Source organism: Mustela lutreola, chromosome 18 (genome assembly GCF_030435805.1).
Source record: "Mustela lutreola isolate mMusLut2 chromosome 18, mMusLut2.pri, whole genome shotgun sequence".
Lineage (NCBI taxonomy): Eukaryota > Metazoa > Chordata > Mammalia > Carnivora > Mustelidae > Mustela > Mustela lutreola.
In genome coordinates, this window is record NC_081307.1 from 3566836 (window position 1) to 3592498 (window position 25663).

The 25663-nt window shown below is 42.3% G+C and overlaps 1 protein-coding gene across 1 annotated transcript in view; it reads right to left on the reverse strand.

Annotated features, from left to right (window-relative positions):
• Positions 1 to 211: 211 nt before the first annotated feature.
• HGSNAT (heparan-alpha-glucosaminide N-acetyltransferase) overlaps positions 212 to 25663 on the reverse strand; it is a 47859-nt gene continuing 22407 nt past the window's right edge. Inside the window, exons 3-18 of the mRNA XM_059155948.1 lie at positions 23548 to 23684; positions 23200 to 23321; positions 19943 to 20012; positions 17895 to 17964; positions 17097 to 17206; positions 15015 to 15091; positions 14261 to 14291; positions 12331 to 12491; positions 10854 to 10969; positions 8788 to 8909; positions 8271 to 8397; positions 6462 to 6548; positions 4422 to 4499; positions 3755 to 3825; positions 3556 to 3668; positions 212 to 2606 (exon numbers count right to left, since the gene is read on the reverse strand). Coding sequence (XP_059011931.1) covers positions 2425 to 2606; positions 3556 to 3668; positions 3755 to 3825; positions 4422 to 4499; positions 6462 to 6548; positions 8271 to 8397; positions 8788 to 8909; positions 10854 to 10969; positions 12331 to 12491; positions 14261 to 14291; positions 15015 to 15091; positions 17097 to 17206; positions 17895 to 17964; positions 19943 to 20012; positions 23200 to 23321; positions 23548 to 23684 — 1674 coding nt within the window. The 3' untranslated portion in view covers positions 212 to 2424. The remainder of the gene's footprint in view (positions 2607 to 3555; positions 3669 to 3754; positions 3826 to 4421; positions 4500 to 6461; positions 6549 to 8270; positions 8398 to 8787; positions 8910 to 10853; positions 10970 to 12330; positions 12492 to 14260; positions 14292 to 15014; positions 15092 to 17096; positions 17207 to 17894; positions 17965 to 19942; positions 20013 to 23199; positions 23322 to 23547; positions 23685 to 25663) is intronic.

Here is a 25663-nt window from a genome sequence, read left to right on the forward strand (position 1 = left end):
TAACTCATCTGGAGAGGCCCACGTCAGGCTGACTTGCCAGGACTTGGGATCAATGTGACCATCCACGATGACTTGCTGCAAGAGAAGCACAGCAGCAGGTTTCCTCACCGACTGTCCCCTTACACATTAGCAAAAGCAACATTTTCATGGGGCACTCCGGGCATAGTAATTTTATCAACACTTAAATATTAAAAACAAAAACCACCATTGCTTTGCTTTGTTACATGTTTATTTAGCGCCTGCTAAGTACCAGGCACTGTGTGTGCACCATGAGGAATATATAGATGAACAAGACATAATTCTTGCCCTTAACAAGCTCAGGGACTGGTGCGGGAAATGAGACATGTACACAAGTAACTACATCATACCAGGCAGAAAGCAGTAAATGCCATGAGACTGATCCCAGGAGGTATTAGGAGGGAAAAAATATCACCTTCGTCTGAGAATACAAGATTAGAGAAGGTGTTTCAGAAGTAGGGGGTCTAGAGAAAATTAAGGGGAAAATTAAAGCAGGAAAACCCATTAAAGACAGAAGCAGGAAGGGCTGAGCTGCGGAAGGACGAGCCCAGCTGGCTGGCAAACGCGGGGCGGGCGGGGCCCAGGCCTCTTGGGCAGGGCCCGAGCAGGGGGCGGGGCTCGGGCGGATGGGCGGGGCAAGCAACTGGGAGAAGCGGCGGGCTCCGCAGAGGGTGGTTCTCTAACCACACACGCCAGACAAAGCGGTTCCAACTTTGAGGGGAGCTTCTGAAGAGCGATCTTCCCCGAACCGAGCTCTGCTGCATAAAGCTTCACGTGGAGGCATCGGATAGTGACTTCACAGAGAAAGGACTGAGGGAAGCCCGGGCGCGCGCAGCGAGAAAGCGGGTGTCGGGCGGAAGACAGGAATGACGAAGTATGGCAAAGCGGGCATGGAGGAGGTAAGGTGACAGGTGAGGAGTGTCGCAGCTGGAGACAGAGAAGGAGCCATTCAGGGAGCTGGGAATATCCCGAGGGAAAGTCTGGATTTGGGGAGAGAAGCGGGAAGATGGGGTGCCGGCGTGCTGGCGGGTGTCCAGGGCGGAGCGACCCGCGGGCAGTGACGAGGGGGGCTACGGGTTCGGGGTGGAGGTCCACGGCGGCGGAACGCAGGCCGGAGTCGTCCTACTGTGGTAACGGCGGAGAGACGTGGAGGTGGCCCCGTCGCACCGCGGAAGAGCGGGCCCAAGCACAACCTGTTCCACCAATTCCTCCATACGGAATTCTCACAGAAAAGTCGTTAAGCATGATGATGCATCATAGAAAAGTGCGGTTTTCAAAATGTCTCCTGTCTTCACTCCGGAAACACTATTTCTTCAGTTTCGTGATTCCACACGGGAAAGTGCCTCCACTGTGGAGGGTCGTTCTGAAAAGATTTACTCCAATGAGAGTCTTGTTTTGTTTGTTTAACTTTTCATTATCACTTATTTTGAAGAGTTCTCTGTAATAAAATTATTTTCCTAAGGATTTCAGAAAAGCTACTGATGTATCCCACCTCAGTGAGCCTAAGAGCTGGAAGGAGCCAGAGAGGTCATCCCTGTCTCCCTCATTTCACAGATGAGGGAACACGCGCCCAGAGAGGCCATGGGACTTGCTGGCATCTCACACGGCAAGGATGGCAAAGCTGGCGCCACAAGCAAGGCAGTGTGCTTTTCTCTGCCACACTAGACCCTGGGTGCCAGCCACCATCTAGACGCACAGTGAGAGACAGACAAGTAGGCAGACAGACAGCCAAATAGGTATGTAAGTATTATAACTATAAGCAAGAATGGTTGGAATAACACATCTATATTTTAACATCCTTTTCCAAGTAGGGAAAAGGAGAGAATCCCTTAAGACAGAAAGGCATTTTTTGGACCCACCAATGCCTTGCAAATCTGAAAAGGAAATTACTGACTTTCTTAAAATACTAAACTGCACTTGACCACAAAAAATATCGGGCCACATCACTACCCATCCCATTCGATAAGACTTCTAGTCAGCCACAGTAGAAATGAAGATATTCTTGGCTGGCATGTGTGTACCTGGAAAGGCAGTCTACAGGAAAACAAGATAATAAAAATTAGACTTTCTATTGTTTTATCTGTCACAGACACAAAATGCCCATGGCAATTTCCTTTTGAAGAGTTAAATGACAAATCCTTAAAATGAAATTCTAAATTCATCCATTTACATAGAAGATGGAGAAAAAAGACAATTATATTCCAAACATATAAGTCTCAAATATACAGAGTTCTGATAAACAGCCGCATCATAGTAAACCAGCCAGAGCACATGAGCACCTTCCCCAATCACTGGGAAATACACATCCTACTGATTCTATAATTCATGGTTCCCTTTAATAAAGGCTGCTTCAACACTCCCGCAGGCCCACTAGAGTCTGCTAGCAATGCATTTCAGCTGGAGCTGTCAGATTTTCCAAAAAACCTTCTTTTTATAAAGAATGTAGGCAATGAGCACCCAAACTGCAGTGGCGACTATGTTTTGAGTTAGGTGCTCTTTGTGTGACTGATTATCCTGTAGCTTCCACTGAAAGGGGAAGTAGTTCTCAAACACCTCATGGCCAACGTACACCAGAATAGAGTTCATTCCTGGAGAAGAAATACAGAAAATAATATTTTCCTGAGTCACATCTGATCATCTGTTTAATTCTTGAAATTTGACTTTAGTGAAAAAAACAAAATGCACACACTTAATAAATAATGCACTTCTTAAATACTTAAGTATAAGCTAAATCAAATATTAGAAAATATTTATAATGATATAATTCCTGAATACTAAATCTATAAGGAGAGCCAAAATCATTAACTTATCTTTTCTAGGACGGAAACTTGAGGTCAGAAAAATCTGTCAGTGAGTCACTGAAAATGACTGGGTCTAGGGCACCTAGGTGGCTCAGTCAGTTAAGCATCTGACTCTTGGTTTCAGCTCAGGTCATGATCACAGGGTCCTGGGATCAGGCCCCAACGTGGGATCTGTACTCATGGCAGAGACCGCTGGAGATTTTCTCTCTCTCTCTCTCCTTCTGCCGCTCTCCACCCTGCATGCATATGCTCTCTCTCTCAAATAAATAATCTTTAAAAAAAGTGATTGCGTCTCTCAGTCTTCAGGCAGATTTGCATCAAAACCATTCCATTTATCTCTTGATACCATTTATCTCCAGTATCTCTTGATATTTCTTATGCATCATCAATAAGGCAGAACATTTATATTCGGAAAGAAGGCATGGTCTCATTGCTGAAGCATTAGAAACTGAATGATATCCCCTGGATTGTTTTTGATGCTCCACAACTCAGGACTGCCTGAAGAAACAAGTGGTACTTGGTTGTGACCCTACAATCTTAACCGATAAAATGGGTGGACTCCTTTGGAACAGGCCAGGCATGTCCTGCATGTGGCCCCAGCGGCTTTCTCCCTCAGTCTGCATCTTGGAAACCTGCCACGAGGGGCCATGGCCTCAGGTCACAGCACTGGGCATGCTCAGCTGTCTCTGGGCCTGCCCACTAGGTCACCATCATCAACTCCGAATTAGAGGTTTACCTGGGTAGAAGAACGGGGTTCCCGTCCACAGTCCTTTCACATCCACAATGGGGTACAGGATAAGCAGGATGAAGAAGGCAAAGGAGCTCAGTGTGGTGACATACGAAACGGACCTACAAGGTGAATGAGGTGTTTCAGGGCTCCTGAGGAGCACATCCAGTATCGGCAAGATCAACCCAACATTATTTTCTATACCTACCACAGATTTTTGTTTATTGGAATAAAGCCTTCATTTTCAGAAAATTTCGTCAAAGCAACAGAAATAAGCCCCTATAAAAGGGGGAGAAGGATGTTAGTTTTTAAAAATATTATCTCAAAAAACAATTATGCTTCAAAACTGGAAAATATGTTATTTAATTACTTAGGGAGGCCTGAAAATTGTGTCTAACATTTTATTCTTTTAACTGGAAAACTATTTTCAAGATGCATAATTAAAAATATTCTCCAAAACAAAAAATCTCCAAAGCATTCTCCTGAGTCAAAGGTAAACAAATAAATAAATTAGAGAGGAAATGTGAAGGATAAAATGAACAGCCCAACTTTCAACTCTCCGTCACTGGGAGATCTGGAAGCAGACCTCTGATAGCTATTACCCTGCTCTTCCTGGTCTGGCTCCCCACTGGAACCCACACCATTTCTTCACGACTCCAGCTGGCCTGTTCGACAGCAAACACTCTTAATTATAAAGACATTTGCCTAAGAAAATAAACCTGAGAGTTCAGGTGTAAAGACATGTTCCTCTCAGCTGTTCTGGTGAAGAATGTAACCCTATGCTGTGGTGGCAGCTGCTGTCCAGTGCTGCTCAACATTTTCTTTCTTCGAAACATGTATAGATAGGATTTTAGTGAGGAATGCCAGTTACTTACTAGAAAACATGACCAGGCAGTAAATCTGATCAGAATGTCTTTGGTCTGATCCTTGTAATACAAGAGTATTTTTCCTGCCTGGAGAAGAAAACACAGATGACCAAGAGAACTGCTTAAGGTATATTCGTGTTTTGTGTTCATCTAGATCCTAATCACTCAACAGATAGACTCGTGCTGCTAGATGCGGGGATTACCGAGAGGAATGGAACGTCACCCCTGCCCTTGACGACTGGCCACAGAGGCACGGGGTACTCCTCGGGAAGATGGGAGGAGATGCCAGGGAGGAAGTGCCGTCCGGTTGAGGCTACGAGTGCAAAGCAGGAAGGGCATCTGGGCAGAATGGAACAGCATGCACAGAAACAGGTCAGATGGCTGAAAGAGCACGCGTCCCTGAGCTGCAGGTCACTGAGAAAGGCTAGAGGGTTGGGAAGGTGGGGGGAAGGTGGGTTTGTGGGTCTCACTGGTGAGGCACAGGCTTTCTCCCATGCATAAGAGGGAGCTGAGGAAAGTCACTTCTCCCCCACCCCCCAAAAAAAAACAGTAACACGGGACCAGCTCAGACTGGCCTGCTAGACAGCCCAGTTTAGTGGCAGTAAAGAAGAGGCTGGTACTAGAGGCAGAAACAGAAGCAGTACAATCTGGACTTTGCCTCAAATCCCCTGAAATTAGGAATTAATTTCTGAAAAACATCAAAGGATAAGAAAATGTTCGTAATAACTTGTGACTAAAACTAAAATTTATGAATGTTTTCTATGTGCCAGTTCTTAGAATTTCACAGAAATTACTCAGTCCTCTCCACCCATTCCTGAAGTAGATGCTATCAGAGCACAGAGGGATGAACATGCCCGAGGCTACCCAGTTAGAAAGTGGCAGAGAAGAGGCGCCTGGGTGGCTCGGTGGGTTGAGCCGCTGCCTTCGGCTCGGGTCATGATCTCAGGGTCCTGGGATCGAGTCCCACCTCGGGCTCTCTGCTCAGCAGGGAGCCTGCTTCCTCCTCTTTCTCTCTGCTTGCCTCTTTGCCTACTTGTGATCTCTCTCTGTCAAATAAATAAATAAATAAAATCTTAAAAAAAAAAAAAAAAAAAAAAAAAGTGGTAGAGCAGGTTCAAGCCCAGACAGTGTGGCCCCAGGTCTCACTCCTAACCCTACCCCAGGCTGCTCTCGGTGGCCTGGATTCATCCCTGCAGATCTGCAGATACCAGAATGAAATGAATATATGTGAAAGTACCCACTGTGAACCGTAGTGTGCTACAGAGGTGAGTATAGAGCAGTATTTCTAAATATGAATCGCCAAAATGTATACGTTTTAGATCCACACTATCCAATATGGTAGCTACTAGCCATATTGGAGACTATTTGAAGTTAAATTTAAATTAATTGAAAAGAAATTTAAAATTTTGTTCCTTGGTCATACTAGCCACATTTCAAGTACTCAAAAGCCACATGGACATGAATATTTTCATCAGAGCCTTCCATCTGCTGCTTTACAGACTTTTCCCTCCCCTGAGATAGCTCTGCTCAAAAAAGAGTTTCAAACACCAATAAGGAGAACGTTAGGGGGGAAAAAAATGTAGACTGCTCAGAATTTTTTAAAAATCGCATGTCAGATAAACCAAGAACAACCTGTATTTGACTCTGGTATACAATATGCATAACCTAAAAGCATACAGAGTGGGTACAAAAGAAAGAAATGTGACAGGAGGGAACACAGGGACTTCCCAACACCACCAGCACCCAAACATTTTGCACCCTCCAACAGGGAGACCTTTTACCCAGAAACTGCTATGCCTTCATTCCTAAGATAAGCCATATAAACAATGAGAACTTGGGGGTGAGGTAATATAGGAATTATACCTAATTATTTCCATGTGCTGAATTTTAGCAACTTCTGATTTTGACAATCTGTCACATATAACAGAATTTATTAGACCATAGAAGGTATGCTTCCAATTACTTGTTTTAATTAAACAGTTTTTGAATTAGTGATGAATAATCATGAACTGTCAGAAAAATGTACACCCTAATGAAATGAACAAATACCTGAATGCCTAAAAATGCCATCACAATGGAGTTGATGCTCCCTAAAATTCCCTCTGGATCGTAGGCCACCTGGGTATGATAAAGCACCTTAACAAAACAGAAAAAGAAGGCAGGACTCAGACCACAAAATGCACGCAAACAATTCAGAGATCAAATACAAACTTAAAAACACTCCAGAATTCAATGGTTTTCATTTTTGCTGCAGAAATTCATGGCCAGCTTTTGGGGATTATAGGCAGAATACTTCTGATCATTAAAGTGTGGGGTGTGTGATACCAGAAGGGACCGTAGAGCCCAGGGATGAGCCATGACCCAGAACAGCCACTTCAACTTCAGGGGCCAGTGATTTGATGCATCCCTAACTGGTTCCAAAACTGTCCATAATACCTTCGTCACTGTCAGGTTTATTCCCTTTAGTCAACCCTACTGTAACATCAAAAAGCTGTTTCTGAGACACCTGGAACTGGCTCAGTTGGTTAAGTGGCTGCCTTCGGCTCAGGTCGTAATCTGAGGGTCCTGGGATCAAGCCCTATGTCAGGCTTCCTGCTCAGTGGGGAGCCTGCTTCTCCCTCTCCCTCTGCCCCACCCCACCCCACTCCCTTTGTGCTCTCTCTCAAATAAATAAAATCTTTTAAAAAAAAAAAAAAGTCTGTTCCTTCCTAACTTCCTTTACGGCAAATAACATTTTCTGGGGGCACCTGGGTGGTTCAGTCGGTTAAGCATCTGCCTTTGCCTCAGGGTCCTTGGATCGTGACCCCCATCCAGCTCCCTGCTCAGCAGAGCCTGCTTCTCCCTCTCCCTCTGCCTGCTGCTCTGCCTACTTGTGCTCTCTTTCTCTCAAGTAAATAAATAAAATCTTTAAAAAAAATTTTTTAAAATATATATCTGTATTATTTTATTATAAAACAAGCATCCATGTAGAAACTGCAGAAATTTGGAAACAGTGCAATGGATGCCACAGTGCATCCCTCAGATATCCCCCTGCCCATGCCTCTTAGGACTGAAGTATTCATTCCCTAAGCTAGTAGAAATATCACTGGTCAAAAGCTCTCAGCCAAGTCCCTTTTCTGGATCTGTCCTTGATTGAAGAAAGCTGTCTCTCCAAGAGCCAAACTCCCTTGCTGAGGGTGGTCCACATCCAATGGCCCGATCCCTGACTCCCAATTCAGAACCACTCTAAAGCACCAGTCTAGGCCCCCAGGAGATTAGCTAAGGTTTTGTGTAACTACCAGCCAGTCCAACGTCCCCTTCTGCCCGTTCCTGCTTCCTCTGATCCTGAGCAGGGGCTGATTCCAAAAGGATGACCTGAAAGCTTCCTACACACCAATCTGGGCCTCAGAGTCTGCTGCCAGGAAGTCTGAGCTGAGCCACCACATGCCTGATCCACTGCATCTGCACTTTCTTTTTTTTTTTTTTTTGAAGATTTTATTTATTTATTTGACAGAAATCACAAGTAGGCAGAGAAGCAGGCAGAGAGAGAGAGGAGAAAGCAGGCTCCCTGCTGAGCAGAGAGCCTGATGTGGGGCTTGATCGCAGGACCCTGGCATGATGACCTGAGCCGAAGGCAGAGGCTTAACACACTGAGCCACCCAGGCACCCCACATCTGCACTTTCAAATCCAAAGTTACTGAGATACACAGCCCCATAATAAACATTCCATTTCCTAAATCAGTGAACTTTTCAAATAAAAATTAGTTCTCATGATAGTTTGTTAAATGGACAGAGTCTCCAGTTGGCCAGTCCTTTCTGTTTTCCTTCACTTCAGAGCTCCCAAGGGTCTCGCTAAAAGTGCAAGGTCGTCTCACTCACGGCGGAAGAAGGATGCTGGTAAATGTGGTCATCTCCCAAAAGCAGGCGGTCAATGTAGCCAGCAGCTCCTCCAGTGCAATTTGGATACTTCCCCAAATCTCCAATACCACCAGGGCCGAGATAACCACTGGGAAAGTGAAAACATGTACTTAATGAACAAGACTTCAGTGGGAATTAAGGCTTATCCTGGCAACAGTCAGAGCCCAACAAGAAGCTTCAAACACAGAGACCCCTTGGCACCACGCACTCCTCACAGATGCTCTTCTGACTTGACTACTCGCCACAAGCTAAGGCGGGCAGCCCAACTTCCCTTCAAACAGACCCCGAAAAAGCCTCATGGAGACAGTCCTCTGGACATACACCAAACTCCTCTCCCAATACACATGATGCCTCAAAAAAGAAGAAAGAGAGAAAGCAAGTTCCTCTTCCTCCGGAAATCTGCAAGTTCTCACCCCAGAAGCTCTGACTTGGCAGAAAAGGACATGCAAAAAGGGATTACCTACATGGGCTCACTTACGTAGGACATCCAGGAACAGGCAAGAAGAATGTCAAAGCCAGCCAAATGCTTTCCAGCATTAGAATGAAGAGCCACTGGGGCCAGCTGAAGATGATGTCTCGAAGGGAAAAGCAGCTTCTCTCCTGAGTGAGGAGTTATTAAAAAAACAAAAATGAACTACATGTAAGTAGAAGAGGAAAAAATAAGCAGTAAACATATTTGGGAAATTCCTGGTGATTCTTCTGTTGGCCTGTATGGTAGTAATACAAAAACAGATGCATGTTTATTTCATATACGTTATGTGGTCTACCTGCCCCTCTCCATGAATATAGTAAAACATTAGTTAAGAAGAAATCACTGGATGGGACACCAGGATGGCTCAGTCAGTTAAGTGCCCAACTCTTGATTTCGGCTCAGGTAAGATCAAGCCCTGCATCCAGCTCTGCGCTCAGCATGGAGTCTGTTTGGGATTCGCTTTCTCCCTCTCCCTCCACCCCTCCCCTACTCATGCTCACTCTCTAAATAAATAAATAAAATCTTAAAAAAAAATTAACTGGACAATTCTACTCTTATATCCAAGAGAACTGAAAACAGATGTTCACACAAAAACTTATATACAAATATACACAGAATCTTTATTCATACTTGCCAAAGAATGGAAATAAGTCAAATGCCTATCAATTGATGAATGTATCAAGAAAGTAGTACATTCATAAAATGAAGTATTATTCAGCAATAAAAAGGAATAAAGCACCAATACACAGTCCTTGAAAAATATGCTAAGTGAAAGAAACCAAACCACAAGGCACATGTTATATAATTCCATTTATATGAAATGTCCAAAACAGGTAAATCTACAGAGACAGAAAGTGGAGGAGGGGTTGCCTGGGGCTGGGAGAGTCACGAGGAACAGCGAGTGGCTGGTAGTGAGTACAGGGTTTCTTGTGAGGTAAAGAAAACGTTCTAGAATTGGGTAATGGTGATTACTGCACAACTCTGTGAATATACTAAGTATCACTGAATTACACACTTCAAACTGGTGAGTTTTATGGTATGTGAAATATATCTCAATAAAGCTTTTGGAGCTGTCCTGACTGAAGGAAAGAGTACAGCCCTACCTATCCCTGGTATCTCACCCAAACCCTCGCTCCACTGTCGGGTTGGCGGATGAACCTCCACAGACCTTGGGTCCCACATGACTAACCAAGCCCACATTCATGTCTCATCTCACTTCGTCTCAAGAAAATCCACAGCAGAGGGTACACAAACAATGACCTAGCAGGGAGAGCAGGTAAATGAATAATGATCCAATACACTCCAAGGATATATGACCAAGCAATCATTACAGGAAGAGCCAAGAAAATCAGTTTAGTAATGAATTTGCTAGTCACATATACGGAAAGGAGCCAGAAAACAAATACGGCTTTATTAATTTATTAAGAAGGACCCCAAGTAGAAGAATTTAAGCATTTCTTCCTGAATATTTGTCTCTACTATGGGAAAAAAGCTCCACCTGCGGTATCTCAACAGAGTAATTTATAGTAAGATAGAAAGCAATCGTGAAAGAAGTGAGGCTCTCATACTTCCCACAAAAAAGAAATATGAAGTAGTCAAGACTGCCAAGGATAATACTGTCATTCTCCTCTACCCTACTCTGGCATTTTTCCTCTAAGATGAATCTTCACAGCATCCATATAGACACTGAAATGTTTTGTGAGTTTTCTAAATATCCTGTACTATGACGAAATGGAAAAACTGGCAGTAATGCCCCCAAAGACTGAACTAGTGAACTAGCTGATGGTGATATTATTTAATGCCATCAAAATGCATTTGATTACTGGGAACTTAAAAATGTATTAAGAGGGTAGATCTAATGGTATGTGTTTTTTTTCCCCACAACAGAGAAAAAGGATTGATGTAAAGACTAAAGGAAAATAACTAATTGAAGAAAAAAAGATGCACTTGACTAATAGAGTTAAGGAGTCTACTGAGATACACTACTCTGCCCAGAACTAAAGAAGATTCTGAAAATCATAGTGATTCCCACCATCCCCCCCGACCCTATGTTTAAAAGTAGGATTTCTTACCGAGGCACAACTTTCAGGCACAGGTTTAGCAAAGATGAGCTCTAACACAGCAACTACAAAGTAGGTCACCCCCAGCCTCTGGAGCACACCAGGAATTCGTACCTTATCCCAAGACACTGCAAAAGGCACAAATTTGGTGAAGTGTTAGCCAGCATTCCTCTTCCTGCCCTAGACAACATTACTGTTCTCTAGAGGGGGGAGCATATCTCTATTGCACTTAAGTTGTTGTCTAGGCCTTTGGAGATAGGAATGCATAGGGGACTTGGCTCAAACTCATAGCAGGAAGTGGCCAGCTGAGACACAGGGAAAAGTTCAGGTGCCTAGGTGGCTGAGTTGGTTGGGCAACTGCCTTCGGCTCAGGTCATGATCCAGGAGTCCCCGGATCGAGTCCCACATAGGGCTCCCAGCTCCATGGGGAGTCTGCTTCTCCCTTTGACCTTCTCCCCTCTCATGCTCTCTCTCACTCTCTCTCTCAAATAAATAAATAAAATCTTAAAAAACAAAACAAAACAAAACAAAAAACGCATGTTCATTCAGTATGAGATAAAGCAAGGACTACCTGAAGTTCCTCTCCTGGCCCTTTATCATTCTGGGTATGGATTCAGTCGACTCCCACATCCACCAGCAACTTGCAGAGCCAGCACAGGCCACCAACAGACTCTCCCTGTCTTATAGGCTACATGGCTACATCACTGGAAGAATGGGACCATGTAATGAATCCTACAATATATTCTCCTGGGAGCAGTAGCTCATTTTTTTGAGATGCATCGAGTCAACTATTCAATGATACCTTCCCTTCTGACCCCAACTGGAAGTGACCTCTATCTCCCCCTAATGGCTACTCTTAGTGCTTCTTGTCCATGGGGACAATCTGGCTACTGTCCAGATAACTGTGTCCCGTTTTGCTAATGCCACTGTACGCCCCTTGGACACAGCTAACTATTGCTTGCCTTCCCTGACCCTGATGCACGTCCCAAGCACGGGGTATGCGTCCTTCCCTCGGCCTTCCCATCTCACTCACTGCTAAAGCAATAACAGAGATATTCCTTTCCAGCAACCCAGCGGGCATACATGTGATGACAAAGGTGGATTCTTGAACTACCAATCTCCTTATTATGGAAGTCGATGAATCCAAAGTGGCAGGAAGGCAGGGTCCAGAACAAGGTGATCTGATCTGGCCCTACTACTCTGTTCCTGCCTCAGAAGACCCACAGAAAGCACTTCAATCTCTCTAGGACTCAGAGTCTTCCTTTGTACAGCAGAAGGGTCTGAGTGGTCTTAGAAGCTCTTCCCAGGTCTGAAGTCCAAAGACAGTAACAATAATGCCCGAAGTTATACAAGCAGGTATATACTTTTCCAACAACTGTTCTTTTTGCGGGAATCTGAGATGGAAGAACTATATTTCTTTTAAATTATGACATGTAGCTTCCACATTTCAACCACAATATATACTAACAAGAGGTGAAAAAATACTTACATGGACCAAGGCAATAATTGGGGTTCACAATGACCACTCCTATACAGATTAACAGGAAACTCCTCCATGCAATTTTCCCTAGCAATCTGAATTTTGAACATCCTCGCTGCAGTATCGAAGTCATTGATAGAAAAACTGAAGATCCCATAATAAATACAAACCTAGAAAAAAAGACAGCTATAAAGAGGTGATCATTTCTAGGGTGGCTTTTTTTTTTTTGGTCTATATATCATTAATATTTTGTAATCTACTACATAAAAGAAGTGATAGATTATTTTTCTAAAGTAGCCAATTACGAAAGTAACACTGGAGGAAGAATCAGAACAAAACCATTTTGGACTATAAGGTTTGTGCACCATCAAGTCATATCCTATAACGAAAATTCTTCAGGGCTGAGTACAATCCAAGGACAAAGTCTCCCATTTATTATTAAAGAGAAACAATAAGAAACTCTTAATCTCACAAAACAAACTGAGGGTTGCAGGGCGGGGGTGTAGGGAGAGGGTGGCTGGGGAGGGTATGTGCTATGGGGAGTGCTGTGAAGTGTATAAACCTGGCGATTCACAGATCTTTACCCCTGGGGCTAATAACACATTATATGTTAATTAAAAATTTTTTAAATTAAATTAAATTTTAAAAAGAGAGAGAGAAACAATGATGAAGATGCTAGAATTGAAACAACTAGACATTCATGACCACACCCTCAAAGTCCCTGAGAAACAAACAACATACATCAATCATTCCTATATTCACTCTTTCTCCTGAAAGAAAAATGAAAGCTATTTCTTTTTCAAATTTTGTCTGAGCCACATACCTCTTTTCTTGCCTTTTACTAAATTAATTCTTTTAAAAAAAAAAAAAGTCAGAATAGCAATCTTTCCAATGATTGAGCATGAGGGCTAACAGAGGTGAGAATCTGCCCTTGCCACATTTCTTGATATCCCCTGGCTTCCCTTCTTGGGGTCACCTAATTGGATAAAAAGTGTCGAGTAACAGAAATAAGAACGCATTTCCTACAGGGAATCTCATAAAGAATGTACATAAATGGGAACTCTGGGTGGTTCAGTCCATTAAGCATCTACCTTCAGCTCAATTCATGATCCCAGTTTCCTGGGATCGAACCAAGCATTGGGCTCCCTGCTCAGCAGGGAGTCTGTGTCTCCCTCTGCCTTTGCACCTTGTTCATGCACGCGCGCTCTCTAATAAATAAAATCTTTAAAAAAAAAAAGTACATAAATAATTACCAAGTCTTCAGGCATGTAAAACTTCCTCAAACCCAAAACCACCTCAAGCAAGAATCGCAGCTCCTCCTCAAGAAACCCTGAATTCATATTGTGATGAAACACAAGGGACCAAAAACATAAACCAATAGCTAGTACTACTTCCTACAAATGGGACAAAGTCACTCAAAGCGTCAGAGGCAATGACACAAATCCCACACTATACAGGAAGTCAGGGTCCCTTAACAAGGTGAACAAGTCACAGATGATCAGAGACAGAGTGGGTCATTCCTGTATTACTTTAAATTTTAATTTAATACTATCATTGCCCTGTTACATACTTATCAGAATTTCCTGATGCCAATATACTATAATTTCTTTTAGGAAATATGATTTTTATACTTATTTTCAGGATTAGTGGGATTTAATCACATATTCAGAATTTATGATTTCCTATAAGATCCCAAGATGTATATACCATATCTATAAGAACAAAATGTTCCCTGTGAAATCATTCATCTTTTATATGCAGGTTTTAGATATACCCTCTTACCAAGCATATGAACTATCCAGTAACATAACTTTTGGAAGGACCTGTGAGTAACACAGGCCTGTGGCCCAAAACTCAAGGATGGTCTCAGAGAAAGGCTCCAGCATGAGCTGGACACTTGGATGACCTAGGGAAGACCTGGTGGTAGACTGCAACTCACCATGGGAATACGAGGTCAGCCACCGTCAGTCCTAGAAAATAACACAAGCACAAGAGTAAGGAAAAAGACTCTAGAATGTAATATTTCCTAAAACGAATGGCTCCATTATATACTGATATATATGGAAAGTAAACTCACACTGAGAGTTTACAGGAAAACACTGTGAAGTAACATACAGACACTCCTTGGGGACCTGGACCCAGTCACCAGGCCTGGTACATATCCTAAGAACATGACTGAGCAGGGGAAAACCAGAGTAGAAGTCTGTGGACAAGTCTGTTATCTTTAAGCTGTGTTATTCAAAATCCATTCTTAAACCAACTACTGAGCCAGATTCACAACCATTACTCAACACCACTCAGACCAATCTGAGTTCAATGGCACCCTGAGGAGGACCATGAGTCTTAGAAGGTAGAACTCCCGTGTGGCTGTAATAAAAAGTGTATCTAGATGACAAGAATCATTTACAACTAAATTCTTAACAGCTTCTGCAGAGTCCCATAGCCCTGCAGCAGAGTCTTGGCCATCCACTGTTATCACAGTGAAGCATTACAAAGCCACTGCACACAAAAGCAAGAACAAAACAAAAGGGTTAACAGCATCATCTAAAGGTCTGGGGGCAGGATATCAGCACTCAGAGGACGCTGGTGGGGCCTTGCCTCTGAGCTCCTGAGGGGATGGTGAGAGGCTCTCATGTCCACACTTCTCTGAAGGGGTCCTACACAAACAATACCACTTTTAGGAAATATCTTACCATTCCAACTTGAGTGTTTGAAGTACCAGTATTTTCCTCCTCCATAATTGACGAAGACCATGAGGATGAGAGCTATCCTGTAAAGCAGCAAAGAGCACAGTTTCAGGGCTTGCCCATGTGACAGGGAATGGCCCAACTGCAAGAGACACACTTATACTCACAGGGGCAGTCACAACACAGATACACTTAAAGAGCAGGAAACTATTATTTCTAATTACTACAATTTGGGCCCTACATAAAGCCCTTCTGTTGCCAACATTTCCAACCTGATTTTTTTTTTTAACTAGGCTCCATGTGGGGCTCGAACTCATGACCCTGATCAAGACCTGAGCTGAGATTAAGAGTCAGACACTCAAGTGATTAAGCCACGGAGGCACCCCTCCAACATGATTTCTTAAGAGAAAATTACACTGACACTGAACTGTGTAACTTGAAAACAAAGCAGAACATTTCCCATCACTCCGCTCTGTGTTGCAGGTTTAAAGAACTGTAGTAGAAGGCATAGTCATTAGAGCTGAAGGCTCGAATCATGGGCCCTCAACTCTTATTAGGGCAAAACTCTCATCAGTTACCTCAGTGTGCTCCTCTATAAGACAGGGAACATACCCACAGAGACCCCTGGAACCACCAAGGAAAATGATGTGTATCATGGCGCCTAACCAGCGCTTGGCACATTTTAGGCACTTAACAAATGTTAGTTCCTATCTACCAGCTAACATCTCATCTCCAAAAGTGGCAATGAGAATCAAAAAAAAGAGGAATAGGGGCTCTTGGGTGGCTGTTGGTTAAGCTTCTGACTCTTGCAGAGAGTCATGATTTCAGGGTTTGAGATCGAACCCCACATTGGGCTTCATGGAGGGCGTGGAGTCTAAGATTCTCTCTCTCCCTCTGCCCCTCTCCCTGCCTTTCTTCTAAAAAAAAAGAGAGAGGAATATGATAAAACAGACTCTAAATATGCTACTGTTTAATGCTGATTCTGTAAGATACTGAAGAATGAAGACTTGAGTGTGTCACTGAGGTTATCCGTGGGGACTCTGGAGCCAAACTCCTGGAGTCGGATCCCAGCCATCCCACATCATCCCCAAGTGACCTCAGACATGTTACTTAACTCTGTGGCCCAGTCTCTTCACCTGTATGTGTTCACATTTTAAAAGGACATGCCTCACGGGATTGTGAAGAGATTGAATAAACTACGACAAGTAAGAACAGTACCTGGCAGAGGGTGAGAATTCAAGAATCCTTTGCAGTGGTTTTAATTCTTATTACTGCCTGGCTTCCAACATGCACCCCAGAGCACTCAGTGTCTGAGGAGGCTGGGACAGAATTGTAATTATCACCAGAGTTTCAAAGCCCTCCATAAGGGGCACATGGTGGCTCAGTCAGTTAAGTGTCTGCCTTTGGCTCAAGACATGATCCCAAGGTCCTGGAATCAAGCCCCACAGGGTCTGTTTCCTCAATTAGTGAGGAGTCTGCTTCTCCTACTCTTTCTCCTCTATCTCCTACTCTCTCTATCAAATAAATAATCTTAATTAAAAAAAAAAAAAGAAAAAGAAAAGAAAGCCCTCCATGGGTAGAAATGGAAGACCTAACACCTACATGTTTATTTTCAGCTATATGGTTTTAAACTTTATTTCCAGAGTTGGGTCCTGGCCCTCACACTTCTACCCAAACTCTAAAATAACAAGTTGCTGCAGGACGCTGGATTTGCCTCCCAGAAGGCTTGATATTCAAGCTGTTTTGCTAGCAGTGGGGAAGGGCCGGGGCTGGCGCACGCTGGTGTTTCATTTGTCTGATGGGACAGGGGGGTGCAGATGGACATGCCACGGCCTGCCCACATGACCTTTAACTCAGCAGAATCTCCGTACTAGCGCAAACTCGCCCTTGATTCTTCTCCAGCAACTTTATACTTGCTATCATGACAGTTTTTGAGTAAAGAGAGGCCACTGATTTTATTCTCACAGCAAGAAGTCCTGCCTATCCTACGAAGTAAAAGATATGTAAAATAGTTAAAAGCGTGTTTATGTGTAAACATGTAATTCTAGACTGCCTGTGCCCACCATGCCCCATGGAAGCCCCACATACCCCCTGAATGTGTCTACACAGCGGAGGCGTGGTGTTGCGGCGGGCGGACGCCATGCTTCCGGTTGAGCATCGCCACCGATGGAGGCTGCCCTGCTTGGAGACCCCAGCTCCTTCAGAAAAATGGGGAGAGAAACATGCCAGTTGATAATACTAGTGAGTTAATTTCAGTTTTCTGGTTTTTTAGGAAAGAAATTAACAGATGGGAGAGCTAAAAACCATTGTCTGGAACAATCCTTTAATTTGCTTTTGTAAAGGTCCCACCCAGAGGTTTAGTTTTTCACAGTTGATTTCTGTGCTGTCTGCCAAGCCATGCTGATGAACCACCACAAAGACCAGGTCCGTAAGTGCATTTGGTACAAGAGGACAAGCAAATATGCCCATTTATGGACATATCTATGTCCATAATGAATTTATTAAAATAAGTAATATATTTAATTACCACAGGAAGCCATCTATTTTTAATTTCATATTGATGGCTCTATTGTTTTTATCTTAATATTCTCTATTTAACTGGATTGATTCAACAGTGCAGCCTGCAGAGAGAAAAATGTCTCCACATCATGCATATAATGCAACCCAAAGTTCCAGCTTCACTAGGAAAGAAAAGGGGATGGTGCTCTTCACCAGAGCTGCAGATAAGGCTGCCTGCTCTTTATGAAGGCTACAGAACACATGACCGACCTGGCCTTCCACAATATAAATAAGATTAATTAAGCCAGATAATAAAGATTATTAAATAGGGAATTATAAATTCCAAATAGAGAAAACCACCACACGTGTTGCATTCTAATAACTCACAGAATTGATGAGGCGATCAGTTTCCCGGGAATTTATTGCTTTAGAAATCCAATTATGAAAGTCGTCTAAACTGTAAATAAATAAAAAGTTCAGTTAATTTATTTTATTTGGCAGAATTTTCAAAATGATTAGGTACTGTACTGAAAAAAATTCATTAAGTTCATACTCTATACAAGTCAAAGAATTAAACATTTTAAGGTGTCTTTAAGTGTGGTGGGTCTTACTTCATCCACACTGCCACCCCTCACCCCCTTGCCTGCCTTAGATGGACTATTTTAAAGAATCCCAAACATGGTATCACTTAATCCATAAATACTGCAGTTTGTAGATCTAAAAAATAAACAACCCCTCTTTTTTTTAAGAGAACTGCAATTCCATTATTCAGTCTTAAAATATTATCAATAATTCCTTAGTTTTATTATCAATAATTTTATTATCAGTAATTCTTATCACAAAAGAGCCAGTTCAATTTCAGTCTCATAAGTTTTTTTCTCCAGCTTAATTATTCAAATCAGCCTCTAAATATGACCCACTTATCTAAGGCATATATTCTTATTTTTTCTCTTTATTCCCCACAACTCACTCCTATTTCTACTTTATTCAGCACTGGTAACATCACCATCACATGAAAACTATTAAAATCAAGACATAAGAAGGGCGAAAGGAGAAGGTAAAATATTTAAAAATTAAAATTTTTGAAACGCGCTTGATTTCCTTTTCCATGCTTGTCCTCCCAATGAAAGGAGAGAAAGAACCGGTATTCTTACTACCAACTCAGATTTTGCTCTGTTTCCTCCGACACACCCAAACATTCCTGGACTTCCAGGGGCCCACTGGAAAGTGCTGGGGCAAGGGACAAGAGACTCCTGCTTTGCCATCAGGCTGAAGAGGTGAACCACAAGCTACGAGGAGTTTCAATTCCACAGTGGAATGAGGTGGGGTTTGTTCCCTTTCCAAGAGCTCAAGATCAGCTACCAATTACTTTAAAAAGTGATGCCAAAGATCCATTCATATTAAAGGAACCAAATGAAAACATTAATAAACTGGAGTAGTATCTGCATCTTACCAAAAGACTGACAAGATAATATCTTAATTCAAACAAACAATTCTGCCCCTAAAAAGCAGTCAGGCTAAAAATCTGCTTCTGAGCAAGAAGTAGTCCTTTTACCCTTACAGACCCTTGTATTTCTAGGATGCACAAAGGAAGAGAGTCAAGAGTATCTGAACTACCCCAAGCTGCTAGGTTTCCTCAAGGCAGCAGATTTGAAATACTAGGTTTTCTCTCTTCCAGTCTGAATATGGTCTGAACACCCATAAATAAAATCTTGTGATCCTTCCTGACCCTAACAGGCTGAGCATGTGAAAATTCCATCAATCTTACTTCTTTAAAAATACGAAAAATCTTTCCTTTCAAAGGTGACCTGCCAGCCTGTATCTATGTGACTTTCCTTTTCTTTCCCAGTCTATTCACTCACTTTCACTCTCTTATCTCGTGTGGACTCGCTGTTAGCCAGGCAGACAGAGAAGGAACCCCTCGCCAAGCTGCCAGTCTCAAGCAGGGAAAAGCGAGTCCACGCCAAGGTCTGGAGATCCAGCACCCCAGCCTCCATCTCTGCAGCCTGATGCCCAGAGGGCAGGAGCTGGAAAGCTGGACCAGAGGGGTGGCCTCAGGGCTCAGGGTAGGACAGGAGAAGTGTAAGGCAGCATCTGCCTCCTGAGATCAGCCCAGGCTACCTCCCACTCACTACCAAAGCAGGCTGTGAGATCCTTTGGGGAATAATGACTCGAGCATTTTCTTCTCTCTTTTCAGACATCTGGGAGGACTGAAGGCAAAGATCCATTCGAACTAGGTTATCATGACCCTAAAGTCAGGGACCACCTCTTATTCTACATTGATCCCTCATACCCCAGGCTGGACTGTGCATGGTGGACCCAGTTAAGTATTCATTTAATCAAAGGTCACTGAAAGGACCAAACTAGCCTTCCTGAATTTATTTTTTTCTATATTCTACCTCCCCCAACTGTGCCCTCCCCTAACATTTGCTCACCTCAACAAAAACCTCAGAAAGGATACCGCAATGATAAGTGCCACACCAATAAGGAACGCGATACACACAGCTATAAAAAAAAATCAAAGAAAACACCGTATCACCAAAGTGTCATCCTAAGCATGGAAGCTGTCAGGTCATTAAGTTTAATCTACAAATTAAAAAATACAAACAAAACAAGGGAAAAGCCTATATTCTTCTGCTAACTTTCCTAAAAACAATTGAGAACATTCATCATTAGAGGAGCGCTCATTTTCATTATGAAAAATATCAAACATAAACAAAAGAACATATTATTGAGACAAAAGAACTTATTATTATTGCATAATAAACCCACAAACACCCATTACCCAGATTCTAGAATTATCAAGATACTGTCACTCTTGCTTCATCTGTTGCTACTTTGCCTCTGGTTTTTTGCTGGAAGTATTTTTAACCAAATCACAGACATGACATCATTTCCTCCGTCCACCTTCAGTACGTAGCTCTAAAGCACAGGCCTCACAGAAGGCATGTTGGCATCATGCAACCCCTGACGTGGCCCACTGAGGAGGCTTCTGGAGACATCTATGGAAAATGCATGCCTTCTACCTAGCTGAGAGAAAACAGCAAGCAAGTGCAAATAACAAAATTACTTTGGCCAGTCCTCTTTATATGGCCAGTCCTCTTCCAAAGTGTCAAGGTCAAAAAAGACAAAGAAAGGCTGCAGAAACCTAACAACTAAAAGGACTGTGGGATCCTGGACTGCATTCTGGACCAAAAAATGGGCCTTGAAGGAACAACGGGAGAAATCTGAAAAGTCTTCATCAGTTAACAGCACTATATTAATGTTAGTGTCTGATTTCAAGCATTATATATGGGTAACTATACTATGTACTATACTATGATTATATAGTTTAGGGCTTTAGGGTTACAGTTAGGGTTAGGGTTAGGGCTGGGAAAAGGGTTTATGGGAATGCTTTTTTCCCATGTTTCTTGTAAGTCTAAAATCATTTAAAAATTAAAAGATTCTTATGGCACCTGGGTGGCTCAGTCGTGAAGCATCTGCCTTCGGCTCAAGTCATGGTCCCAGGGTCCTGGGATCAAGCCCCACATCAGGCTCCCTGCTCAACAGGAGAGTCTGCTTCTCCCTCTCCCATTCCCCCTGCTTGTGTTCCCTCTCTCGCTATGTCTCTCTCTGTCAAATAAATAAATGAAATCTTAAAAAAAAAAATTTAAAGATTCTTAAAAATGGAACTTTTGTTATATATGTATTTATATCCACCATATCATTAACAACTCCTCTCTAACAGAGTCCATATTTCAATTTTTCTAATTATTTCAAAAATGCTATTTGTGGGGCACCTGGGTGGCTCAGTGGGTTAAAGGCTCTGCCTTCGGCTCAGGTCATGATCCCAGGGTCCTGGCATCGAGCCCCGCATGGGGCTCTCTGCTCAGCGGGGAGCCTGCTTCCTCCTCTCTCTGCCTGCCTCTCTGCCTACTTGTGTTCTCTGCCTGTCAAATAAATAAATAAAATCTTTTTTAAAAAATGCTATTTGTAGTTAGTGTGTTCAGGTCAGGATACAAACAAGGTTCACATTTTCTATTTGCTCATTATGTCTCTTTAGTTGTGTTTAGACAAAAGCAGACATTGACTTGCTCGAAACAAGTTATCTATGAGGATGTCTCATGTTCTAGATCTGTCGGTCTTCCTCATGGTGTCACTGAACTTGTTCTATCTTAATCCAATGTTCTGCATATGGGCAATTAGCTGTAGAGGCTTGACTAACAAAGTTCAACTTTTGGGGGGAAGAATGCTTCACAGATGGTGCTGTGTCTTTCCCACTCCCCACATCAGGCGCACCTGGGGTGGATGACCACATGCCCAAAACCCATATTCAGATGGGGAAAGCCTGGCCCTCCTTTCCCAGTTCCTCTTTCAAACAATGGTATCATCCACTCACAATTTTCGTCTACATCAATTCCTTCATTAAGGGTTACAAAATAGTGTGCCATTCTGCCACATGTAGTAGCTAGAATTATTCCTTGAAGAATTCACCCTCAACATCTCAGACTACTTAGCTATCCTAAAATACAATTAAAATAGGAAACACAGGGACGCCTGGGTGGCTCAGTTGGTTAAGCAGCTACCTTCGGCTCAGGTCATGATCCCGGCGTCCTGGGATCGAGTCCCGCATCAGGCTTCTTGCTCGGCGGGGAGCCTGCTTCTCCCTCTGCCTCTGCCTGCCATTCTGTCTGCCTGTGCTCGCTCTCTTCCCCTCTCTCTCTCTGATAAATAAATAAAATTAAAAAAAAAAAAAAAAAGGAAACGCAGGATAAATGCTTAGATCCTCCCTTTCAATTAATGATTTTAAGTCACTCTGGTTATCCGGTGTCCTTGTTACCTCCAAAGGCAACCGAAATATTGCCTTTGTTTAGGCAAGTGGCTCTGCTCTTTTAAGTTTCAGAAGGGACTCACTGTTTTTTGTAGATTCAATGTGTTTCCATCCATTACATTCATTAGTCTTTCAAATGCTTGAGCTGGCTCATATTGGCCCTTTCATGTTGGTTCTTCCATTCTTTTGACATGACCCTATGGTCTTCAAAAGCTTCGCTATGCACAGTATTTATTAATGCCACAGGGATTGTCTAATGGGGGACTCAGATCAACAGATCTTCTTTTTCTTTTTTAAGATTTTATTTATTTGAAAGCAAGAGGAAGCACAAGCAGCAAGGGACGGGTAGAGGGAGAAGGAGAAGCAGACGCCCCACTGACCAGGAAGCCTGATGTGGGGCTCGATTCCAGGACACCAGGATCATGACCTGAGCTGAAAAACTGACAGATTTTCTTCAGTGGAGTTATGAGAGAATAAATAGTCCCTCCTTAATCTCAGGGACTTCTGAACTGTCCCTATGAGACCCATACAAGAAATACTGTGCCCTCTATCCTAAAATGAGGAAAGATACTTGACAGTCATTTGCCCTATTTCTAGTTTCTTTCTATTGCACTAACTTTTTTTGGCTTATTTATGCTTCATCATTACACTAGAGAACATCTATGAGAAGATGCTGATCATATAATTTTCTTATATATCACATAATTTTTTTGGTATACACCCATGAAAAAATCAATACATTTAAATATACCACAACTAAATAAGATAGATAACCTTTAATCCAAATTTTAAAGTACACAGAGTGTTGCAAAAAGTATTCAAAAACTAAAACCTGTAAAACACAAATTAAAAAAAAAAAATCAACAAAGAGCCTATACGTACGAAGGTTACTGTCGACTGGCTTCTTGTTGACAACTATGTCACAAGCAATTTCACCAACTCCATTATGGGCATGCTTTACCACGAGTGAATAATTTCCAAATTCTCCAAATTTATATTCCAGCCTATGAAGTTGTGGTAAAATTAAGAAAAATGGTTAGAGCAGGACATAAGGAGTTGGATTATGGTAATGTCATCAAGGCAGAGTGACAGGCATTCCTGAGTGCAGACTGGGAAAGATATAAAAAAATATTTCGATGGAAGTAAAAGCTAAAATCCAAATAGGGGACAAAAACTAGACAGAAACTGCAGGCATCATGTCAGTAGGGTCAAATCAAAGCAGGTACAAACCTACAAACTTCTTTCTCTTCCAAGGTGTCATTGATCTGCAGGAGAGATCCGTGCTGGGTGCTCACCGCCACCGCGGCAATGCTAGGCTTCCCGGGTTTCCCACTCCAGGAAACATTGACCAGAACCTGAAACAAGCACTGTACAACAGAAACACAACCTGTTAGAGGTATCTAAAAGGCCACCGGTTGTTGGCACACATGAGTATCTACCTGAAGTCCTTATAAATTCCAATAACTTAAGATAAAATTAGTCTGTGGGGCGCCTGGGTGGCTCAGTGGGTTAAGCCGCTGCCTTCGGCTCAGGTCATGATCTCAGGGTCCTGGGATCGAGTCCCGCATTGGGCTCTCTGCTCAGCGGGGAGCCTGCTTCCCTCTCTCTCTCTCTCTGCCTGCCTCTCCATCTACTTGTGATTTCTCTCTGTCAAATAAATAAATAAAATCTTTAAAAAAAAAAAAAAGATAAAATTAGTCTGTATCACTATGTGTAAATTCTTCACCTAATTAACAAATACATCATATACTGTCTTGTATTCCACTGTTTTACATATTACATACACATAAATTTCCATGGTTCTGCCTAATTTGCATATTCAAACTTTTTATGGTTGCATTATAATCCATTAAATGCTAAAATTTTGAGTGTTTAGGCTGCTTTCAAAGCTTTTGTTTTATCTTTTTGTGTAACATTTATATAAATTATGTTTTTAAAGATATACCATACATATTATAATTTATATTAAATATAATTTATAGAAATTAGCTTGTTTTCAAAGATCTACACATGTTTTGTTTGTTTGAAGGTTTCATTTATTTGACAGAGAGACAGCAAGAGCAGGAATACAAGCAGGGGGAGTGGGAGAAGAAGAAGCAGGTTTCCCACCAAGCAGAGAGCCAGATGCAAGGCTCGATCCCACAACCCTGGGATCATGACCTGAGTCAAAGGCAGACACTTAATGACTGAGCCACCCAGGCACCCCAATGATGTTTTATTCTTTTAAATTCTTGCCCGGAAATAAATTTCCAAAAATGAGGTTACTGAATAAAAAATAATTGTTTTGGGGCACCTGGGTAATTCAGTCAGTTAAGTGCCTCTTGTTTTCAGCTCAGGTCATGATCTCAGGATAGTGGGATTGAGACCATTGGGTTTCTCTCTCCCTCTCCCTCAGCCTCTCCCCTCCAAATAAATAAATATATCTTTAAGAAAAATCATTTAGGGTGCCTGTGTGGCTGATTTGGTTCAGCTCAGGTCATGATCCCAGAGTCCTGGGATCAAGTCCCACATCAGGCTCCCAGTGCCATGGGGAGTCTGCTTCTCTCTCTGACCTTTACCCTTCTTATGCTCTCTCTCTCTCAAATAAATAAATAAAATCTTTAAAAAAAAAATCATTTTAATGGTTCTTGTTTTATGTGGCCAAACAGTCCTCAAATAAGAAAAATTACAGTATATTTGTTTCTCATTAGCCTTAAAAGGATTTAAAGATCATCTTTTTTGTTCATGTACTAAATACTTATGATATCACAGCATTTAAGATTACATTTTAAATTATCAGTAAATTAAGTAATTCTACATTCTTTTGTTATTTTATATTTCTTATGGTATGAACCATTCTTAGACACAAATCCCCTTGAACATAATCTTAGAAATATATCTTCATACTGCAACATTAAACTTTTTTTTTTTAAGATATTTTATTTATTTGACAGACAGAGATCACAAGTAGGCAGAGGAGAAGCATGCAGATAGAGAGGAAGGGAAGCAGGCCCCCTGCTGAGCAGAGAGCCTGATGTGGGACTCAATCCCAGGACCCCGAGATCATGACCAGAGCCGAAGGCAGCAGCTCAACCCCACTGAGCCACCAAGGCGCCCGCAACATTAAACTTTTAACTGTCTCAAATATTTCCCCATTCTACTGCTTTCCTTTTCATCTTGTTATATTTTCTTATTTTTAATTATGTTTTTAATATTTTATGCAGTCATACTAATCTGGCTTGCTGTTTCTTCTTTCATTAGTTTAAAAATGTATTTTGGGGTGCCTGGGTGGCTCAGTGGGTTAAGCCGCTGCCTTCGGTTCGGGTCATGATCTCAGGGTCCTGGGATCGAGTCCCACATCGGGCTC